This window comes from Ambystoma mexicanum, chromosome 9 (genome assembly GCF_040938575.1).
Source record: "Ambystoma mexicanum isolate Mex_15411 chromosome 9, UKY_AmexF1_1, whole genome shotgun sequence".
NCBI classification, from domain to species: Eukaryota; Metazoa; Chordata; class Amphibia; order Caudata; family Ambystomatidae; genus Ambystoma; species Ambystoma mexicanum.
Window position 1 is genome coordinate 1,116,255,178 of NC_090931.1, and position 22,640 is coordinate 1,116,277,817.

The 22,640-nt window shown below is 43.8% G+C and overlaps 1 protein-coding gene across 30 annotated transcripts in view; it reads left to right on the plus strand.

The window, feature by feature from the left end:
- The window catches only part of NEB (nebulin), a 359,744-nt gene that overhangs the window by 63,106 nt on the left and 273,998 nt on the right, over positions 1 to 22,640 (plus strand). For all 30 annotated transcript variants that reach the window (XM_069616457.1, XM_069616464.1, XM_069616462.1 and 27 more), the window contains 10 exons: positions 2,341 to 2,442; positions 2,532 to 2,639; positions 2,725 to 2,829; positions 6,859 to 6,957; positions 8,471 to 8,575; positions 9,905 to 10,012; positions 10,104 to 10,217; positions 13,779 to 13,976; positions 17,913 to 18,020; positions 20,222 to 20,320. In XM_069616457.1, the coding sequence (XP_069472558.1) occupies positions 2,341 to 2,442; positions 2,532 to 2,639; positions 2,725 to 2,829; positions 6,859 to 6,957; positions 8,471 to 8,575; positions 9,905 to 10,012; positions 10,104 to 10,217; positions 13,779 to 13,976; positions 17,913 to 18,020; positions 20,222 to 20,320 (1,146 nt within the window). The remainder of the gene's footprint in view (positions 1 to 2,340; positions 2,443 to 2,531; positions 2,640 to 2,724; positions 2,830 to 6,858; positions 6,958 to 8,470; positions 8,576 to 9,904; positions 10,013 to 10,103; positions 10,218 to 13,778; positions 13,977 to 17,912; positions 18,021 to 20,221; positions 20,321 to 22,640) is intronic.

Sequence of the window (22,640 nt, forward strand, 5' to 3'; positions counted from 1 at the left end):
GCTTCCAAAAATCTAAAATACCATAGCGTGTATTTCCATGGCGATGAGATGTAGGGTCAGGCATTTCCACCGTGGAGGGATGTGGTGGCCACAGATTCAAAGCACGCTCTGCCCTAGAGCGAACACATAGACTTGGAGTATAAAGACCAACACAATACTTCACAGGGCCAAGAAAAGTGGCTCATATAAAGGTTATAGTAACCGAGGGGAGGACAGCGCAGTGGCCCAGATAGGAGAGGCTCTCTCTAAACATGTATTTATCTAACTCTCTCAAAACCTCCCCTTTTGGGGTTAAGGAACATCATTTTCACTTACTCTAACTTCTCCCGCCCCCACATCTGCGCCTTTATTCCACGCGCCTTTCGCTTTCCACTCTTACACCTCCCTTGCCTCCCTCCGCACATATTTGCCACCCTCCGTACCCACAGCCACGAGGCACAATGGAAAGTCTACATTTGCCCGTAGAGCTTAAAGGCTATTAAGAGAGGCAGAATCATGTGCTGCAATAGTAGGATAATGTCACACCATACTACCAAGACATGCTTCACATCACACTTACTCAACCACACTCAGGTTGTCTGGGTGGGAACCAGCAGATAACAACCCTGATCTGCGACCTGTGGCGTTCCGCAAGGGTCCAGCGTCTCACGCATCATTTTCCTTCTGTGCACGGTGCTACTGGCAGAAGTCCTCTTCATCTGATCCATGTATATGGTGAGGACACCCAATGGGAGTGGAGGATCACCTCAGCCACTGACACACACAGACTCGGGCACTGCATAGACCTCACCCGAGCAGAAGCCGTGCCTGAAACTCAATCCAACAAATGCAGAATGCAAACACAGAACACAAGCACAGATCCAGAACTGGCTTTATGGCATGAATCTCCATGGCATCACTCCCAGGCTCACCAATCCTACCAAGTCACTAGGATTCCGCATTGACTGCACCATCTCCTTCAAGACTCGCAGAATGAAGAGTCAATGCACATGGTACCAACTTTCCTCCTGCTGGATAATCAAGCCTTATGTTCCTGAAATGAACTTCAGGACTGTCAGCCAAGGTCTAGTCTTCTCTCACCTGGATGGTGGCAGCAACCCCCCAGCCAATGTCACTGACAACACTCTGCCCTCCCCTCAAAGAGCATCCTTAATGCAGCTACCCAGCTCATGTAATGGCCGATACATTTCATCCGTATCACCTAACCATGAGGGGACTACATTGGCTGCCCCTCCCCCTCCCGACCCGCATCATCTTCACTACATCTTGCATCACCTACATTGCACCAACCACCAATGCCCCAGCATGCCTCACTGACCTACTTACCATCTCTGGATACAACACCAGAAACCTGGGCATTGCCAGATTGCAAATCAAGCATGCAAGAAGGAAAAGACCAGGAAGCAGACCTTTCCCAACTCTGCACTGTGTATATGGAGCAACCTTTTGACTGCCATCAGACTGGTTCCCTTTTTCCTGCAATTCAGAAAAACACTGTAGGCACATCTTTTCAAAGAACTTCTCACTGACTAATAATGGTTCCATGTGTTAATATCCCTGCAAAAATATCGCCATGCAAAAATATCACCATATTTTTGCAGCGATGTTAAGGTATGGAACCTGCGGGGGACACCCCCGCAACCCCTGTATTATTTTAAAAGGAGCGGGTGACACCCCCGCAACTCCTGCTCCCAAAAAACCCTAATATTATCCCCACTAAAAATATCATCTATGGCCGTTCCCGACGACCATATATACAGCAATATTTGTGGTATGGATAATATTACCTGATACCCTAATAATCTGACTAAAAACTCCTGACACAGACTAGCTCTGCCTTGCCACCTGTAACCTGCCTTTAACCCTATGTATCCACACACTCATATCTTTCCTAATGTACCCTTACATTTCTATCCTTATTCTACCCATAGTATTGTATCGTAATACTTTGCCCTATGGCCTCGCACTAGCTAGGTTTGCACTCTGTGAAACCCAGTGCATAAATATAGATCGGCTTGATTTGATCAGGTATGTTTGAGGTCCGGGGCTGAATCTGCCTGCCTTCTATTACAATACTCCATGTTGCTCACCCTTTCCTAGTTAGGGATCTTTCAGAGGGACATTGGGATCAAGCTCTATGGTGGGCATTCCCAAGATCTGGAGGGTGGAAGTTCCATGCGCATGGGTTCGATTGTGCAACGGCTGTCACCTGATGGGAGTCGTGACACATATTTGAAGAAATTCATTAAAGTTTCGTGTATGTTAGCTTGTGCGCCATTCAAACTGAAGGTGCGAAGCACCTGCCTGATCCTGTTCAGTAACATGTCGTCTCATGTGCAGGTGCTGTACAAGAAGAGCTACGAACAGTCCAAGGGGTCCAGCATCAATTACTGCGATACGCCAAAGTTTCAGATTGATAACGTTTTGAAGCAGTTTAGCGATGTGAGTAAAGCTTGGCCCTGGAACTTGTCCACTCAGTGTCGACTCGCTTAACCCGGAAGTAAGTATTAACACTCTTCTTTGCCTTTCAGGTTCAATATAAAGATGCCTACCAAACGAAGATTTTGGGGCATTATATAGGAAGCCATGAGGACCCATATATGTTGCACTGCATGAAGGTGGCGTCTTTGAGGAGTGATGTAAGTATTCAGTGCTCCTTCATGCCGTCACTCAATGACTCAAAGGCGTGATGCTAAAAGACATCTGTTGTGTTTTATGTTTTAGAAAAATTATAAAGCAGATTTTGAAGATGATAAAGGCAGCTGCTACTTCCCTCAAACAATTACCCAAGAATATGAAGCGACCAAGAAATTAAATCAAGTGAAAGATGTAAGTGGTGGCTGATCCTGTAATCCTGTGGATCATAGTTGTGTATGCTGTTTGGTGACTTGGCGTGGGCAAGTCCTGGATATTTGGAAAGCGGTACATGCAGAGGAATGATCGAGGCACATGTATATTTCAGCTGTTTTGCAAGTATGTCTCCTTGAGATAGAAGGGATGGATCAATGGATGGGTGCATTGATGGATGAATGACTACATTCAAAGACAAGCCTTTGCCTCTACAGCATCCATACTCAGAGAGCACCACTCGAGTAAGAGGCGAAAGCAGGCAAGCAGAGAGATCAGTCAAAAAAAGTAAAGTCTTCAAGGCCCAGGACACTTGTCAATAATTCCCCTAGTAACGGAGGAACTGTGGAATGGCATAAATGGCATTCTATATGGGAGGAACCAGGACAGAAATGGCATATCAACTGGTTTCAGCGACCGCAGCTAGGTTGACATCGATTCGGTGACTCTTGTAGGGTGTACGACCCACATTCATATATTTTTATATGTATTTTTGATGAGGCTACAGGGTGGGGAGGGTGTAGGGCAGGGCGCAGGGAAGGGGCAAGAAGGTACGGGGACCCCATTAAAAACATGGTCGATATAAGTGTGGTCATTGAAACCACATAGAACCTATTAACCGATATGCTGCTACCTGGACATGAGTATCATGAGAAGGGCGTGCCGTGAAGAGTGAACGAACTGGGACATAGCTAGTCATTTTATCTTGAATAAAGAAATAGGCTCTTAAAGTCATGTACCTTGTGATTCATACAAAGGACATGCAAGTGCATGTCTTCTTTCAAACACTGGGTCAATGGGTTCAGTGACGTGTTGGAGAAACCTGGTCTACACCATGGAGACAACAATGGTGGACCCTTAGATAGAGGATGACAGCATATTCATTTATCTTTTTTTTTTACAAATATCGACAAATGATTCATTTCATGTCTTTTCAATCTTTTTTAAATAAGTTTCACCACTTTAGTGTAAAATATTTTAAACCATAAAACAAACACATTTTTTATTCTCACTTAGGATCCATACACATTCGCCCCTACATTCCATTCATTCACACTTTTCTTTCTCACACAATCACAACAATACAAAAAAACCTAATATTTTAGGTCCCAATTCACAATTTTAAACATGAACAAAAATAGATTCTCTCAGCTCACTCTTAAATTCAAATGACTGCCTGTCCTTAATCACGCAGTAGGTCGACACATGTTTCGGTTGTATTTTAGGACTCAAATCAGTCCACTGTGTACGTCAACCATCTTCAGGACATAAACGGGAGAGCAAATTGTGTCCCGTTGCATATTGTAGGGTGGACCACATTTCCTCCATCTTGCAATGGCGTTGTGGGAAACGAGAGTAGTGGATTAATCCTTCTCTAGAAACTATCAGTGGATGGAAACAGTGGACGGAAGTAAGCACTGGCAATTACGTGTGATTAAGGACAGGCATTCATTTGAATTTAAGACTGAACTGAGAGAATCTATTGTTGTTCATGTTTAAAATTGTGGATTGGGGCCTAAAATATTAAAAATATAATATTTGGGGTTTTTTGTATTGTGATTGATTGTATGAGAAAGAAGAGTGTGAATGAATGCAATGTAGGGGCGAATGTGTATGGATCCTAAGTGAGAATAAAAAATGAGTTTGTTTTATGGTTTAAAATATTTTACACTAAAGTGGTGAAACTTATTAAAAAAAAGATTAAAAAGATATTAAATTAATCATTTGTCGATATTTGTAAAAAAAAGATAAATTAATATGTTGTCATCCTCTATCCAAGGGTCCACCTTTGTTGTTTGATAAGTATTTAGCCTGAAGGACCCTGGATCTTACCAGGCAATCCCCTTTGTTTTTGAAATACACCATGGAGACTTCAGACTAGCCATACTGCTGCATTGTGCATTACCTGCTGAGCCTAAGCATAAGGTTATGGTGGAATTGAGTTTCATGCAATGAATGCCCACCCAGTGCTACATGAACGACAAGCACTCCTTCAGTGGGAGATGGTGCCATCCAAATCCTTGTCCATGTAGAGTAGGCTCTGAGTATCATCTTCAAAGGCTTAAAGGAAAAGTCTTAGGAGAGCATGAGGTGATTCAGAGGCCAAATGTGGAGGTTATTGAGTGTTGGTAAAAGTGGAGAGGCTTGGGGCTCAGCGCAGGTCAGCGGATGAACCTCAGAGTTAAAAGGGAACAAGAACATTGTGTGGGTCCAAGCCAGAGCATCCCGGTAATTCTTGTCCCTACCCTGTGCTGAAACAAGATCATATGTCATGATAGATAGGTCAAGTAGTGTCAGGGAGGCGGGTGGGTGCCAGGAACCAAGACCAGCTCATGCTCTGTGCCCTTCCACGCACGGAAGATATTAAGGGAGCCTGAGATTTCTGAAACACTCCTAAGAACTGGTGTCAGTGCAAACTCTAGCAGCATAACACGATATGATGCCCCAAAAGTGTGACTCTTAGCGTCAAATGATAGCTTTCTCCAAAGGAGAGCAAGGGAGGCTGATGTCATTGTCGGCGGACAAGCCCAGAGGGCAAAGAGGCTTTAATTATAAGGGTCAATAAAGGGATGACCACAGAGAGACTTCAGAATGGTGACAGAGTAGGGGTTGAACCATGCTCCAGGGTTAAGGCGACCCAGCAAGGCAAGGACACTATTCTCAGAAAGTGGATGAAAATGCTCCAGAAGCAAACACTGTTCAGAGGGAACCAATCAGAAGAAGTCCATCCTCAGGTCTGATTGCCTCAAGTGAAAAAAGGTTCTTCACAGAGATAAAATGGGGGGAAATGGGTACGATTAGAGTTAGTAACAGGCCCACATCATTTTAGATTATTTTCTGTTGCTATTGATCATTGATTTAATGGGGTTTTCTTAATTCCACTTTAATGCCGTCTTGAGGCCTTGAAGAGATTGAAGTGTACATTGGGCATCCTGACGTACGGCTGTGAAACAAATTGCACTCTTTTGTCGCTCTACTTTAACTGAAAGAGAGAGGGAGAGAGAAGCACCAGGGGAGAGTTGTGTGTGGGGGACGCCATCTCCGAGAGGAGGCAATAAGGCAATAAGACGATGGGGGTGGGGAAAGAGAGAACGAGAAAGAAAGAAAGAAAGAAAGAAAGAAAGAAAGAAAGAAAGAAAGAAAGAAGGAAAGAAAGAAAGAAAGAAAGAAAAAGAAAGAAAGAAAGAAAGAAAGAAAGAAAGAAAGAAAGAAAGAAAGAAAGAAAGAAAGAAAGAAAGAAAGAAAGAAAGAAAGAAAAAGAAAAGCTGGCTGCAGAGGAAGGAGAATAGAAAAACTACAACAACTTGACCAAACCAGAAAACGAGAGCTGGGTGTGTGGGAGGCTTTCTCCGAGACACATTTGCTTTATTACTAAGGGCTCATGACTGTCAGATGTGATGACCTCTTTGTTCTCTGAGGGCCACCCTTTGATAGAGCAATGCTCTTAATTAGAGCAGCTGGATACGCATGGAAAATTTAAGTTTGGGAATTTTTGCGAAAATGTGTGAACAGAGGATAGCACAGGGGCAACGTGCTGGTCTTGGAAGCAAGACCCCGCAGAGCAACAGAGGCTTGAAACCGGAATCTGCGCTTAGAAACTGTACCCAGGTATTAAGCGCGTGTTAAAATAAATAAATAAATAAATAAAGGGTTGCATTTGTCGTTTTGCTCGGTTGGGTTTAATGCCAAATAATAGTTTACTGTTCAGAGAAGGCTAGGCTATTAAAAGAGGATGCAGTCCCTCAGCAGCATGTGTCTGTTAAGGACACATCACAAAAGCTGTGGTGTAGAATTCCACAGAGCATGCGTAGACAGAGGAAGTGGTATAGCCTAAATCTGCCCAAGAAACAAAAGTGTGACAATGGTAGGAGGGGCACACGCTGCATTGCACCATCCACAAGACAACTAATCAGAGGAACGGCACCGATCTGGCCTTGAAGGCAAAGTGCATGTTACTGAATAGAGTGTGTTTTATGTCTACCAGTCATTGATCTTCTTTGTGTCCTTCAGTTTACCTACAGGAAACACCCCGATAAAGTGAAATTTACTCAAGTAACCGACTCTCCGGTACAAGTACAAGCAGAGTTGAACAGCAGGCAGCTGAGTGACGTGAGTAGCAGCGCACCGCTCAAGTCATCCTTGCTTCATGAACAATGAGCGTGCCTCATAGAACCCATGTCCATAGCATGCCATTCCTAATCAACTACTGTGACATCATTGCCGGGTGATATAGCATTATCTCTTCCCGCTCTTTGTATTCTCCTCTTTGCATTGCTGTGGGGTGAGGAGAGTGAGAACGTGGTATTTTTGGTATTTTCTTTCCTTCTAGACACCTGCAGTTCTGTTCCATGGTAACAATGTTATGTTACGTTAACTTGATTTATACCGCGCATCGCTGCCATTCCCATGGTCTCCAGGCGCTCAGTGCAGGGGGTGGAAAAGCATGTAGTGTGGGCTATACACAATATAACATTATACACGGGTAGCTTTCAACTGTGGGATACATTCCACCACTTGATTCTGAGTGACATTATAGAACTCTTAGACTTCAGTCGCATTGTCTACCAGATGTCCCTCAGAAGGCCATCTTACATCGCCAAATCCATGTGTAAAGGCGTTCTGGAGTTTCTTTTTTTGCTCTGGACTATTACATCCATTTTTTTTACATAACATGTTTACACTTGCCACTGGAGGAAATACAAAACACCTTTGGGAGATATCAGAGCAAAACACTGTTGATCTACAACCACACGAAGTGATGTCAGTTACACCCCCTGATGATCCACAGCATGTATGTGGTGAAACACGTGTTGAGGAAATCATCATTTAACAAGAATACTCTGGATTGGTAACAAATGAGATGTTCATGAATTCCAAAACTTTAATAGAAACAGCAACCAATCAACTAAAAAGTATCACTGATCTTTTTATTTCAACAAATAAGGAGACCGTTTGCAAAATAAACCGCTAGGCGCAGCAACTAGCCCTCACCTGTTCTAGTTATTGTCCCTGGTGGAATAGATCACCAGAGCGAATCCTCTATGCTGTACTCCATGGCACGAAGCAATAAGCAGCGGAATATTTCTCCTACACACACACATCGATATTGTTGACAGTTCGGTGGAAATGGTGATTGGAGTATGTAGAACAGTGACAGCCTTGAATGGAGCATGTTGAATGTGACAAGGAAGTCAATGTATCCAGAGTACCTATATAAAAAGCAATGGGAACCCTGCCACCTGCTCCAAAATTCCCCCACCCTCGGAGCTTAAAACTATAATCCCATTTTAAAAACATAACTACTTTCCAAAACATATTCCGAATCCTGCTGACAGAACTGCTTGTTTTGATTTAATCCAAATTGAACAAATATATAATGCGCAGAGTTGCAGAAGCTACTTCTTTCCTGCTTCTGTTCCCTTCTTTCCATTATTGTCAATTGAAGATCATGTGCAGTCTATGTGCTCCATTCAACATTTTCACTCATTGCCTTTTGATGAATCACTCCTTCTCAGAGTTGTGATCCTTGCATCATGTGTTTTGAGCATCTCACATTGTAATCTTTGTTGTACCGTTGATCGAGTTATCTCTTGCTAATCAAATACTTTCATATTTTTTGCAGTTAAACTATAAAGCAGATTACGAGGCCAAAAAGTTCAAGTGTTCCATACCAGCCGACATGCCCTTCTTCCAGCAGTCCAGACTGAATGCATACAACCTCAGTGATGTGAGTGACAATATTGTTGGCTCTGTCTGTGCTTCTGGGGTTCCCTGGCCGTGCACACATTGAAGGCCTGACTCACCAAGGGTTCCATGTGCAGGTGTAATGGGTGCGGGCGCTGCACCTGCGGCCACCTGCACGCTTCTCCCACACGTTGACTCACCCAGCATTCTTTCCTGGAAGCAGTGTCAAACCTTTTGAAAGTGTCCCACTTTGAGGGGAAAAGGGTCCAAAAAGTGAAACCTGGCCTGATATACCCCAAGTTGTAACTGGGACAAAGTGCTACACATAGAAGTGTGTTTTATTTGGTGTGTGGATCGCCCTAGCCGAGATGCGATTGCTCTACGGTACCCAAGATATGGGCAGAGAGGTGGAAGGGGGCACTTGGAAGGGGGTCGCCTGCTGACTGTGGCTGTAATGCTATTTGACACTTAATTTAGATGTAACTATAGGTCTGGTCCTTATATTTCATACACTTCATCGATCCCCAACCACTGAGAATAAGCTTAGGATATAAACATATGAACCAAAAAGGAGAAGGGGAACATAGGCCTTACAAGATTCCCCTCCAGATGACCGGCTGGTGTGCAACATCCACCCGCACAAGAATCTGCCCCTGGGGTGAAGGCAGGAAAGAGCGGCTTGGTTGGAGGTTGTAGCAGCATGCAGGTTGGGATAGGTACAGAGAATGAGATGAATACAGAGGAAAATCGTTGCGTGAAATTGTATCACGGCACACCAATAGTACCAAAGAGGCATCCCACACTAGAACGGATGTACTGTACTTAGCTATAGCTCATCGCAGCGCAATCGCTTGGCTCGGGATTGGAGGGCGGTTTATGATTAGAAAGAGGAGAACATTTAGAAACAGGATTCCCACTGAAACAGATAGATGATGTGCAACATGTCGATTCCATCGTTTTCAATGTCCTCGCTCCGCATCGCAATCCAAAGGGCAATCACAGGGCCTCACTACGTGTTCGGCGGTGTGGTAAAAAATGGTGGTAAAGCAGTAGTAGTGGAGTTAGCACTGGTAATACCGCTGCTGGGAATATCGCCGGACCAAGTGGTGGTAACGGTAATACCATTTGGTGATATATCGGTGGTATTACCGCCGAGCTTCCACTAAACTCGTAATGAGGCTTACAGTGTCAGCCAGTCAAGAAAAGTGAAGAAGAAATCCAATACTTAATCCAGTGCCATTTATGTTCATTTGCAGACATGCATGCGCCTACCAGAGCTTTTGCTTGTGAGAATCATTCAAATCTAACAATGCTCATGACCCTTGAATGGTTTCTTTCCAAGCTTTCTTTAACATTCAATTTGTTTTTATAGAATATGTACAAATATGACTGGGAGAGGTCGAAAGCAAAGAAATTTGAAATAAAAGTCGACGCAATCCCGCTGATTGCCGCGAAAGCCAACAGGAGGAAAGCAAGTGATGTGAGTACGCCCGCGCAATGCACGCAGCTCCTTTGCTCTAGATTGCTTTGGTGCCACGATTCTTCATTGGGCCTGTCCCTTTCTCCTGCAGGTGGCCTATAAACTGGACTATGAAAAGAATAAGGGAAAGATGGTGGGAGCCCTTAGCATCCACGATGACCCAAAGATGCTGCATTCGGTGAAGATGGGCCACATTCAGAGTAATGTAAGTATAGCATAAATGCAGCCCAGATCTTTACCCATCAAACTCAACCTTCCTTCAGGTCCTGTGAGGTACCATCAGAGAGACAAAGTCAAGTCCAGAAGCCCCCTAAGGCAAGCACAGCGTTTACCACACAGGGGGCTTAACCAGGAGGACGCACCGACCACACATTAATGATATGGGTCGTGGGTTTCACCCTCCCCGGACTTTCAACTGTTTAAAACAGCGTTACCTGAAATTCACAACTCAACTGAAAAGGGCATCTGTAACTAGTGGTTCCACTTAGTATATCCTATTCAACAGTCTACACTATACAACATTTTTTATACCACACATTGGCATTGAAACTATGTAGATGCCACTTTTTACTTAAATATTTTCAGAAGATAAAATTGTGTGTGCAATTAGTTCAACTTACCACCCGGAGTGGAACATCAGACCCCAGTGAACCAATCCTGATCCAGGGCTTGCTAGCAATAAAAGCTAGTGATATCTTGGATCTTGTTGGTTCATAGAGTCCTATCTTCAAATCTGCGCAATCCCCACCCGTCTCCCCCATCCTGCACTTAACCTTTCTCTTTGCCCTAATACCACACTCACACGCCTGCCCCATATCTGCTCCATTTCTCAGCATTCAATTACCAAGACTTTGCCGGCACCTGCCCCATGTTTGCACACAGCACTTCCATCCTACCTCATGTCACACAGAGAGTGCAAAAAGCAAAGAGGGACACGCACCCTCTTAACCGCTGAGCAGCAGATGCGCAGCAACCGTAGCAGAATGCTGACCCTTATTTGTTCTTACCGCAGCAATTTGACACAATGACGTCAGCACCCAGCCCTTTCATCTGGGTTCTAATGACAACAGTGCCCAGATTTGCAGGGCAGTATGGGAGCCGGTTTACAGTGATAATTTCGACAACAAAAATGTTGAAAGTCAAAATATCGAAAAAAAAATGTCGAAAAAAAAAATGTCGACTTTTTTTTTCAATGCATTTTTTTTTTAAATGGGGGGGTTCCCCCCCTACCCCCCCTTTTTTTAAAATTTTTTTTCCCTTTTTTTTAACTCCCGAACCCCTAAAATAAATATATAATTAAAAAAAACGAAAGTCGACATTTTTTTTTCGACATTTTTTTGTCGACATTTTTGTCTGTCGACATTTTTTTTTCGAAATTATGACCACCCACCATGGGAGCCTAGGACCCCATAGCCCTTCATACGCATCCTCGCTTCACTCTGGCCCCTAGGTCGCGCTTGCAGTATCAAAAGAATCCGTATCACTCACAGCTGCACGCAATATTGCTCAGATAAAAAAAAGAGTCTCATTTTGGAAAACATTTGATGTCTGTATGTCTTCGAAAAAAGATCATTAACAAAGGGCAAGTGAGTAATTGAGCACCAATAGACAAGGTATTTGTGTATATATTGAACCGTTTAGCTTGTTGGATGCCCCTTGTCTGACCGGCATGCACCCCTTTTTCCTAATAGTAGTGATCTACTGCAGACCATGAGGTTAAGGTGATTGGCCCCTGCTTGAAGTTTTGTTTGCTTGGGGTGTAATTCTCACAGCCTGGGGACTGACTGAAGACTCTGCAGGGTAACTTGCAGGAAGGTCTTGGATATTCGCATTGCATGTTCGCCTAGTAGGCAATTTTGTTTTGGGATCCTTTAGGAACAATTGAATCTATGTTTGCGCCATTACATTTATATTCCAAGATCATGTTGTTTCCTGGTGAATTGCAATCAAGAAACTAGGAGTTTGAGGGCACTTTGTGCAGCTGTTGGGAAACAGTTTCATAGCCCAGAGCGTTCCCTGTGGCCTTATGAACCTGGGAGTTGGTGCCGCTTTGCAATTCAGACTGTTGGGGAACCTTACTGCGCCGGCCGCTGATAGTTTCCCTTGAGACATTGCTGTCCTTTGATTTTGGAAAACTCCTTAATGATCCACTCCTTAAGGATGATGCATTTCATCCTTGTATGAAATGTTGAACCTTTGAACCACATGGAAGTGTGCTTAATGGCTAGAATCTGGCATTGCCAGTTAGGGTTTGAGTTTGGTTTTCCAAGGCTTCCGTGTGGCTATGGCGGCACATCCGTGGTTCTGTCTGAATCGGAACTTGCTGCTTGCACTTTGGGACTGACATTTGGTGGAACTCTTTGGGGATTTCTCCATGTTCCTTAGTAGTTATCTCTAATAGTGCCTACTTGGCGCTGCAGTATAGTGGTTCATTTTGTGGTGGAGGTTTGGTAGAGCCCTTTGAGGGTGGCGTTAGCTGGCCTATCTTTTGGTTGGGCTTAGTGGTCCTCGCTGGGATTCAGTTTTAGAGTTGAAGTGCGTGCATGTGATCTGACCATCTGGAAATGTAAATTGTTGGTGAATCATAGGGCTAGTGTTTGGGTGTGTGCTGCCTGGGTGATGTTTGATATTGCACTGTGGAGCTAGGTTTCATGGCAGTGGGTTTGACTGTGGCATTTACCACTCAGGTTTAGGAATTGGGATTTTACATGGGGTTTAGTGGTGCCTTTGAACTGCAGTTTGATGTGGCATTTTCAAATTATGGGTTATTTATACAGTTTCTGGCCTATGTTTGGTGATTCGGCTATGGCCTGAACTGTTCATTCTTCACAGGACTAGGGTGAAACTTAGCCCTTTGTGAATAAAGGAAACGTATTTTCAATAAGGCTTAGAGTTGGAGCTGACCTTGCTGCCTAGGATTGCTGATATACAGACATTCAGGTGTGCTGTTAACAGGTGTGATTTTGTTGTGGTCTTGAGGTTTGCATTTTTTCCTTGGACTGGAGAATGATGCTGTCCATTTTGAATTGAGGTTGTTTGCTGCTGTTTTTATGAGAAATGTGGTTAACATTAAAACAGGCTTTAGGGTTGGAATTTTTGGGGGTTGATCCTGTTTAATAGGTATTTGTGTTATGGTTTTGTCTTAGATTTGTGCGTGTGGTGGTTGATTGCAAACTTGTGACTAGGATTTTAATAGTGGAATTTGGAACGGCGTGTACTCGAGCGCTGAAGTAAGGGTCACTATTCCAGACTTGGGACTTAGTGACCCTCTTTGAAATTAATAAAAGTGTCTTCCATTTCAATGGCAGTGGTTGTTGTGGTTTTATTATGTGAAGTTGTTTTGCTGCTGCTGTTTAGACCTACTGGGGCCTATGGATGAAGCCATACTGTCCATGGCAAGATGGTGATTTCAGAAATATATGAGATGCAAAATACATGACAAAGAAAGTGAAATGTGAGTTCTTCAAACCTCCAGAGGTTTTTTTTTTCATATTCTGAGATCTTTTTTATGTAGCCACTTTGTGCAAAGCACTGCATAATACCTGTTACATGGCAGCACAATAAATGTATTACACATACATGGTGGCAATGGTTCATATTAGACGGCAGGACCAAGGGGTAGACTGTGCAAAGTCCGAGCCAAGTCAGCTCGGAAAGGAAGTCAGGAAAGAGCATCTTGCGAGGGTATGATGGGAGCTGCTTCCAGTTTTCGATGACAATACATATATTGCTGCACTGTCTGTTCCATTTGTGTTTCCTTGCACAGATTGAATATAAGAAAGATTATGAAAAGACAAAGACCAAATACTCCTCACCACTGGACATGGTCCTTGTCACATTGGCTAAGAAGTCACAAGATATCGCCAGCAACATCGATTACAAGCACCTGCTCCACAAGTACAACTACCCTCCCGACAGCGTCAGCGTTGCCCACGCCAAGAAATCCTACGTGCAGCAAAGCGATGTAAGTGGCGAGGCTCTGCCTGTGTTCTGTCTACTTGCTCCAATAGTTAGTTGGTGAAAAAGTATTCCTTTTAACTTAACATGTTATGAATTATAGCACGTTCCTGTATTATCCAAAGCATTGCCTAATATACAGGACACGAACAGGAGGTACAACAACTTTCTTCTTAGCATAAACGACACTTTTTGAACTTGTCAGAAAAGTGAATATGATACACAGGAGACAATGATACAAATCCGGCAAATGCACACCTTCCCTAGGGGGACGCAATCTGCCGTACCGGCACGTGCGTTCAGTTTACTCCTACTAGTACCCAATCCTAACCTAGGCATTTCCTTCATCTTGCAGACCTTCAATCTCGATTTTGTTGGGCTTCTGTTAATGGTCGATTCGATCATAACCATTGCTTTGGCGAAAAAGTATGTGCCTCCAGAATTATAAAGTGCAGGGCGATGGTCGTTAATTGGGCGAACCTACAGAACATTGCACAAATCATTTCATATGTTGTGCCATTCATTTGTAAAAATAAAAGGAAAGTTCAAGTCAAAGGCGGGAGCTTCGGGGACGAAATCTGGTTGCGTATAGGTCAAAGAAGCGGCATGAGGGCGATATATCAGAATCACATAAAAGAATGTGTTCTCCGATGATTTTGTGTGTGAAAAACAATATGTTATCGATTCACAGCTTTCCACTTACAAAAGACCATGTCCTGACCTTTGTTTACATTACGCTAGTTATCATGTGACATGCTTCAGGAAGAAAAGCTGCCCCCTACTGTATCTTATTGGCTGGGTCATCATAGCATTCATACAGGAGTGGCTACAAAAGACAGTAATGGCTGAGGGCCCATCCCATTTCTCATTGGGAACACCTCTGATCCGGATGGCTACACACGTAGAATGATCAAGTTCCACATTACTACATTTGATCAGGTTCCTCTTCACTTCTAAACATAGGTTTCCCATGTTTCCTTCCATTCAACTCTATTAAACTGTGTGTTTCATGTTCCTGCTGATGAGGATGAAAACAGTACAGACACCCCCAAAGGCATCCATGCTGGGAGCGGGAGCACTACAGGGACAGTGACAGTGACAGTGATCTGGCTGTGCGAGAGCAGTGGCTGAAGGGTGGCTCGCCAGCAATAATATTAACTACCACTAAAGAATCCATAAAGCTAAATGCGCCCGCTACCTCCTAAAGAATCCATAAAGCTAAATGCGCCCGCTACCTCCTAAAGAATCCATAAAGCTAAATGCGCCCGCTACCTCCTAAAGAATCCATAAAGCTAAATGCGCCCGCTACCTCCTAAAGAACCCATAAAGCTAAATGCGCCCGCTACCTCCTAAAGAACCCATAAAGCTAAATGCGCCGCTACCTCCTAAAGAATCCATAAAGCTAAATGCGCCCGCTACCTCCTAAAGAATCCATAAAGCTAAATGCGCCCGCTACCTCCTAAAGAATCCATAAAGCTAAATGCGCCCGCTACCTCCTAAAGAATCCATAAAGCTAAATGCGCCCGCTACCTCGATGTCCTCCGCAGAAGGGAAACAGAGTGCAACAACACTCCCATTCATCCCCTCCTCTTCTCATACACATGCCCTCCTCATCTTAACATGTTAGCAGCTGTTAATGCTTTCTCAACTTCTACTAGCCCTTATATCCCTTTACCCCCCCCCCATGTTTTCTGATTAGTTTGTTTGGCCAAAAAACAGTGGCAAAAAACTCAGCGAAGAAAACCCTGGCGATGAATGAATGTCGTACCGTAAATTTGACTGCTCCTACCCCATTCCAATTCCAATCATATGTACGTGAAACTGATTACCCCCAATGTTACATGACTAGAGCGCCTCCAAAGGAAACCCTGGCTAGCGAGCAACCGAGGCACTGTGCTGCGTAATGGCATCGCAAGTGCTGCTGCTTTGTGCCAGGAAAGGTCAATCCAGAGACACCTGCACATGTGGCTACCTATGGAAATTGTAAATGTTCACTTCAAATTAATAATCCCGAATCATAACAAAAATGTGTGCCAAATTTCAAGTTATGATATTTACACAGGGTCATCTCAGGTGGAAATGAATGCAATGGTTGGAAATCACAGATTAATCCCCGGTTACCTGTAAAATCTTTTAACCAGGCTTCATGCAAACTGGCAAACACAATTGTACTATCCTGTATTTTCATTGCCGTATATGAATTTGAAAAAATAATGATAAAGGGCGATCAAAAATGTGTCTAGCCGCACACACCTACCTCACTAGACTTGTGTGAATACGTTTTTCATTCAAACCTTTGCTAGAAAATCTCGTTGCTAAAAATGTCATTTCTTTGCATTATGAGGACCAAAATATTTTGTTTTCCATATAATTGTTTCAAGGTCCTCATTCCATAAATGGGTGGACTTCATGGCCCCTCAGTAACCACAGTTGCTTGCCACAGGTCTGACACTTCCAGCCTGTAATATGGTTGCCACCAGGTAGACACGCCTGCTCATTACGTAAGGTGTCCACCATCAGGCGTTCCTCAGTCCAAGGAAACCTCTGGCCAGGACCCTTAGGGCAGCACATTTTCATGGGGCATAGTCTATGCCACTACACCAAGTCACTGCCTCGTGCCATAAACCATGTTCGTATTATAGTGCCCACAGAATCAGGGTAAAAGGGATGGTGTTACAATAAGGCAACAGCAAGCACCTGCCTAGCGCATCACACGCGGAGTGGCAGCGGGGCATCATTTCAGTGCTAAAACATCAAACCTCTCATAAGCTGGTCCGATAGCACAGCGAGTAGAGCGCTCGCTTTGACATCTGTGCAGAGCCTGTTGATGCAGGTTTGAATCCCGGCAGGGCCAAACTCAGCCTTTCATCCTTCCGAGGTTGATAACTGAGCACCACACACTGTGGGTAATAATAAGCAGCGCTCAGATACCTGAGGGTTCGTAGCACTATATAAATGCTAAATTATTATCATTATTAAACATACTATAAATAAGAGGATGGCAAAATGGCACTTTCCACGGGGCCACATAATCATTGCATTGTCTTAAACACTCACAAGAATTAGACCAGCAAAAGCTGTACCTCGCCAACACTTGCAGGGGTGTCATAGGAGGCACTGCCCCACACTTGAGGGGCTGCAGAGGCAGAGAACGCTCCCTTCATGTGAGAGGAGAAGTAAATGTCATTCTCCCCTTCATTGTGGCGGAATTTCTACACGACTCGGCAGTTGAATGTAGGGTAGAAATGCAAGCACTGGTTTGGAAAATGTCCAAGATCAGCCATTTCCCTGCTTGTGTGGGCCAAAGGGATTACTTTTTGTAATTTTGCTCTGTTCTCGATTTTGGCCCAGGCAGAAGAAAACGTTGCCTCTGGAGGCAGACTGTATTTTTTGCTGGATTTTGAGCAACTTGCCTCTTTAACATTTGTGGACCCTCCCCTAGCCCCCACCCGCACAATGGCTATACACCTCATATATCAGACCATTTATGTCCCTTGCACATCTTTTATTTTACAAATTACATGTGCAAGGCACCCACAATTTCATTTTGCCCCTCAAAACGAAGTGTAGTACAAGTTGTATAACGCGTTCAAGGTATCCCATTTGTAAAATCTTTGAAGCGGAACCCACTACAAGTATTGAACATTATATTAGCAGCAATGTATATGATATGATATGATAAGTCATTTATAACGCGCCTGTACGCAAGTGTTTGGTAATGTATGTCTAGTGGTCCACTGGCCAAAGTGTGTCAGAATGTGACTTAATCAAATGCTTCACGCCCCGTGCTCAGTAATGCATTGGAAACAACAGTATCTAGTTGTAGTGTGCATTCATAGCAGAAGGTACACAACCTTCCCAAGGCACAGCAAATATAAAATCCATCACCTTGCGGCCTGCTTTCCTACTTTCCTTAACCAATGTGCCCTTTTTTCTCTTCCAGATTGACTACAAGGCCGATTTTAATAGCTGGGTGAAAGGATGTGGCTGGGTGCCATTCGGGTCTTTAGATGCGGAGAAGGCAAAGAAAGCCTCTGCAATCCTCGATGAGGTAAGAAAGGGTTAAGAGAGAAAGTAGCCTGCCATTGTTGATAACATGGACACCTTTGAGAACCATTCTTTTCAAGCTCATCAGTAACAAAACATCCTCTGGAATCCAAAACGCAACTTCTTCCTCCTTTCACTGCTTCTTCTGCTTCCATTGGTTATCTGTGTTCAGTTGTGTTTGGGTTGTTTGCTGTTGTGCCCCATGACCCCAGCAGTGACATGATCGCTTCTAGTGGTTTTCTATCAAGGTCGACATGCTTCGGCGGGTTGAGGCACTCGACTTTACTTTGTGTGGAATGTGCTGCCATTCTGTATATCAGAGTATTGGGGCTTTTAGCATTTTTGTTAATTGCTGATGAAGCATTTCAGGAGTGGGACCTCCTTCTCTCGTGGCGGTGCAGGATTTTGATCCAGTGCTTGGGATCGGGAGAATGTCTCACACTGGCGCGGATCATTGCACCAAGTCATGTCCCTTTTTGCAAGCCTGGGTTTAACAGTTTTCCAACCAGGAACTTACTTTTCTTGGGGTTGTCCCCCATCACCTGGAATGATGCTCTCCAGTGCGAGATGTAGGCACTCCAAACTGCCCATAGTCACATTTCAAACAGTGTGGAAATTGGGGAGCCAACACAAGGTTGGAGTGTTTTAATGTCAGTTAGTTTTCAAAAGTCTTAATGTTTGAGAAAGTAAAGTTAAAATAGCCTCATGAAATAGAGATGCAATATATGCTGACGATTTATCCCCCAAAACAATAAAACATTATTTTGCAAACAATTTTGAAAATAATTCAAGTGCGTGAACAATTTCATTTTTTTAAAGTTCTGATGATGACACTATTTTGAGTCTACATTTTACACAACGTTTTTCGGCACTGGGGTGCTACAGAGTTTTCACAAACGTCTGTTTTTATTAATTCAGTTAAAGAATAGATTAAACAATGTGAGCAGAAAGTACTATCATACCTCATGGAATCATTTAATAGTATACCCGTAGGGCAACCTTGAACACTGTATTAGAATTAGTAACGTACTGTGTTGTTTGCCCTTAAACTCCTGCAATGCTCTTCACCTGCAGGCGTCTGAACCCATTCATAGAAGAGACTCATAAAGAACTCTCTGAAATCGAGGTACTAGGTGGATTAGTGGCAGGGCTGCCCTCTGGTAACTTGCCCCATCTGGACACAGCTCAGCAGCTCTGCTTGCATGGCTGCACAGCTCGGTGAGCTCCTTCAAAGGCCAGGAAAGGAGCATCATTGAGATATGAAACAACTAAACCTAGTGCGGAGCCACCGACAGACAGACAGTGCCGTTTGTGACTGTGCTGTTTCAGTGGACATTATTGGGAGGGCAGTTCACTGCTCTCCTCTGCTTTTGGCCATGCCTAAGTTATGGCATTACATGATTTCACGAACGCCGCATATTAGTCACACACAAGCATCTCCAAAAGCGCCCTCTCTTGCATGCGTGCTTCCTGGAGCTGCGTGCTAGTGTACGTTGTCATAAAAAGTACATACATAAAATATTGAGTTACATTTTTCAGAGGGGTTCAAAACAATCAGTTATATTTTCCCAAATGTAAAATTGTAATCGAAACCAGTCTTGTTTCCTGGAATAATCCCACCACACTCCCTTGGTAGCGTAGTGTGCGCATCCGAAGTGTAACTCTCAGAAGTTACACTTGCGCAATTATGGGGCAGGGCCTATTCACGGCCACCTCAACCACAAAAGAAAACAGTGGGGCAAGACTCAGTGAAAGTAGGAATGAAATGCAAACAAGCACCTGGTTAGTGCCGGAAAATGTCCATTAGAAAGTCTTGGAAAATAATGAATGAGGCCAAAACAATTCGGTCCTTCCTAATTGTTACAGCACTACTTTGAAAGCTTTGACACACTTTGGTGTTTCTCCTACTTTCAACGTCCCGTACAGCTCCTTTAAAATAAAATGGATTGAAACTGTTTATGTACAAATGTTTCCTTTTGTCGTCATTTCTAATTCTTAGCAGAACCAATGAACAGTATGTTGAACGTGTGTATTGGTCTTCATTCCATTATGTTTGCGAATGAAGCTGTAGAATTGGCAGCTCCAGCACTGGCCAATCCTCCATGGCACTGAATAGTGGACGTTGGGTTCTTCAAGTCGAATGCAGAGAGTGCCTGACGATCCAGAGGCAGCCAATAAGCATGTGTTGTTTTGTTTCCTCGACAGAAAAAATACCGCCAGCACCCAGACACCATCAAGTTCACTTCGATTGATGATGCGCCGATCGTCCTACAATCAAAAATCAACCAGGCCCAAAGGAGTGATGTAAGTGTTTGCCACAGCAATGGGCGCTGCTAGGGCCGGGGGTAGGTTGACATGTCGTTTGAAGTAGTCTCCCACAAGAAAAGGAGCCCACATTCTAAAGTGATGACAGCGTGTGTCGATGTAGAGGAAATACATTAAGCATAACGTGGGGCCTAGGGCACATTGCAAAGCAAGGACGTCACTAGCTATGACGATGCGTCAAGATGGCATTGGCATTGAGGAGAGAAAAGCTGAAGCCCTTTTGCCTGATTGTAAGGATTGCAGCAGCTGCAACAGAACTCTGAGGCCCTGATTCACAGAACGGTTTCCAATGGAGTTTTGCCATTATAAAACGCTTCTGTGAATTAGGCCCTACACGTCCTGATTATGCACGAAGTGAGTGAAGAGCTTAGACAGGGAGTTCTGTCTTCAATGTCCTTGAAAAAAAAGGCGAAACTCCATCTTGAATATGGAGTAAACCAATAAGGCGGCTTGTACAAAGCACAGCGCAGGAGTTCATAGAGTTATTCATTATTTCCTGCTGTGACTTCCTTCAACATGATCAGAAAAGCTGATGTAACTGTTTAGCAAGTTTCATTTCACGTGAGTGACAGGTGTCTGGGAGTGAACTGTGGAGCTCGGAAGAATTTCCAAAATATTTGTTTTCTGTGGATGTGGTGTGAGTGTAGTTGTGGATGAGAGGAAGACAACTGGCCAGCAGGGCTTGTGTAATGGAGTGTGTTCTGGTTTTATAGCTGGCGCGTTTGGAATTGGAAGCACTATGACCCTTCACAGTAAAAAAGCTTATATAAAAATGGAGTTGAACTATTAAATAATTATTTTTTAAACTATGTGAGCTGATTGACACAGTAGTGTGATTCTTGATCACATCATCTGAGAGGTAACAGACTAAGGGGATGATAGTAGTGTGTTGGCATGTCGCAACCTCAACATGTGCGACAAGCACGCTTTAGACAGGCGTTAACATGGGTTGCTGAGCGCATGCACAGTGTTTACGCTTTGTAACTGGTCGTCTCATAGGTAGAAGCTCTTGTAAAGAGGCCCCAGCAACTGAACATGATTGCCCCACCTTGGGGGGCTGTACCTGTTTTCTCTGGTGCAGACTGGAGGCGTGGTACAGAAAGTAAACCATCTGAACCTGGGTGGAAAAAGGGCAGAGTGGCCTGTTCTCCTGCCCGCCTGGATATTTCTTCTTGGTGGCCCACTGACCCGTCAGGCAGGATGCCTCGCCTTAGTGACAGGGTCCTGAGTATTGTTGTCCCGGAACGTGGACCAATGTAGCCCCGTTCGCTGGGGAAGGACAAGCCTTTTGGGATCCTTCACATGCAGCATCTTATGACGTCCTATATCTCCCAAACGGAGGCATTTTTGCCACTTAACCCTTAGAAACCCTAAGAAATAGCTGAACATGTGCATGGCACTGCCACTATCACTAGCCACGCACCAGATCGCAGGAGAAGGAAGGCGAGGCACGAGTCTGGAAAGCCCATGGGGCCACTTCTGGTTCTAGATGTTGAATCTCTTTTCTAAGACCTGAAAAGAATGATGCATTGAGCTATGTCTCATCGGCAAAGATGTGCTGTAGGCAGCCATCTCATCAAATCTCCGATGTCCGGGCGCTTCTATGTTTCATTATCTGGAAGACGAGCTCGTCCATGTGGAATCTCAAAAAAGTTTCCTCGCCAGCCTCTAAAGTGAGATAGCAATACTTTATAATGTGGGTGCCTTTGCCAACCAGTTCAAAAGCATGTTCTTGCCTTAGACAGTTCAATGTAGAAGAGTAGTCATTAAGAACAGCATATACTTGCTTTTTCCTTCTATGGATGGCACTTTCAGACAAACTACTTAGTATCTTCAAAGGACCCTAAAAATGATGGCCTTTTGTGGGCTCATGTCCCCTCATGACAAGTGATTGAGGTGCCAATGTCACTCTATCATCAATGAGTCAGGGAGAGGACCATCCCTTTATGAAACGTGACCATTATTTTGCCCATTTCTTTGCTGATCCTTGATCATTAACCTGCTTGAGGGATTGAGGGTTGGTGACTTAACCCATCTAAGGAGAAACCGCTAGTGTACTTTGCAGACCCTCTCACGAGGAATGGTCGTGGCCAATATAGCAGCAACACCCATTGATATAGTGAACTTTTCTAGAGAAATTCAATCTGATTTGATGCCACTGTTGTAAAATGAAACATAGTCTCACTAAATGTGTTTTTAAAATTAATTCTGTTAAATGTTTGACCAATATGTCATTCTAGAAAATTGACATATGATTTGCAATAGATTATAAAATATATTGATTATATCACTATTGCAG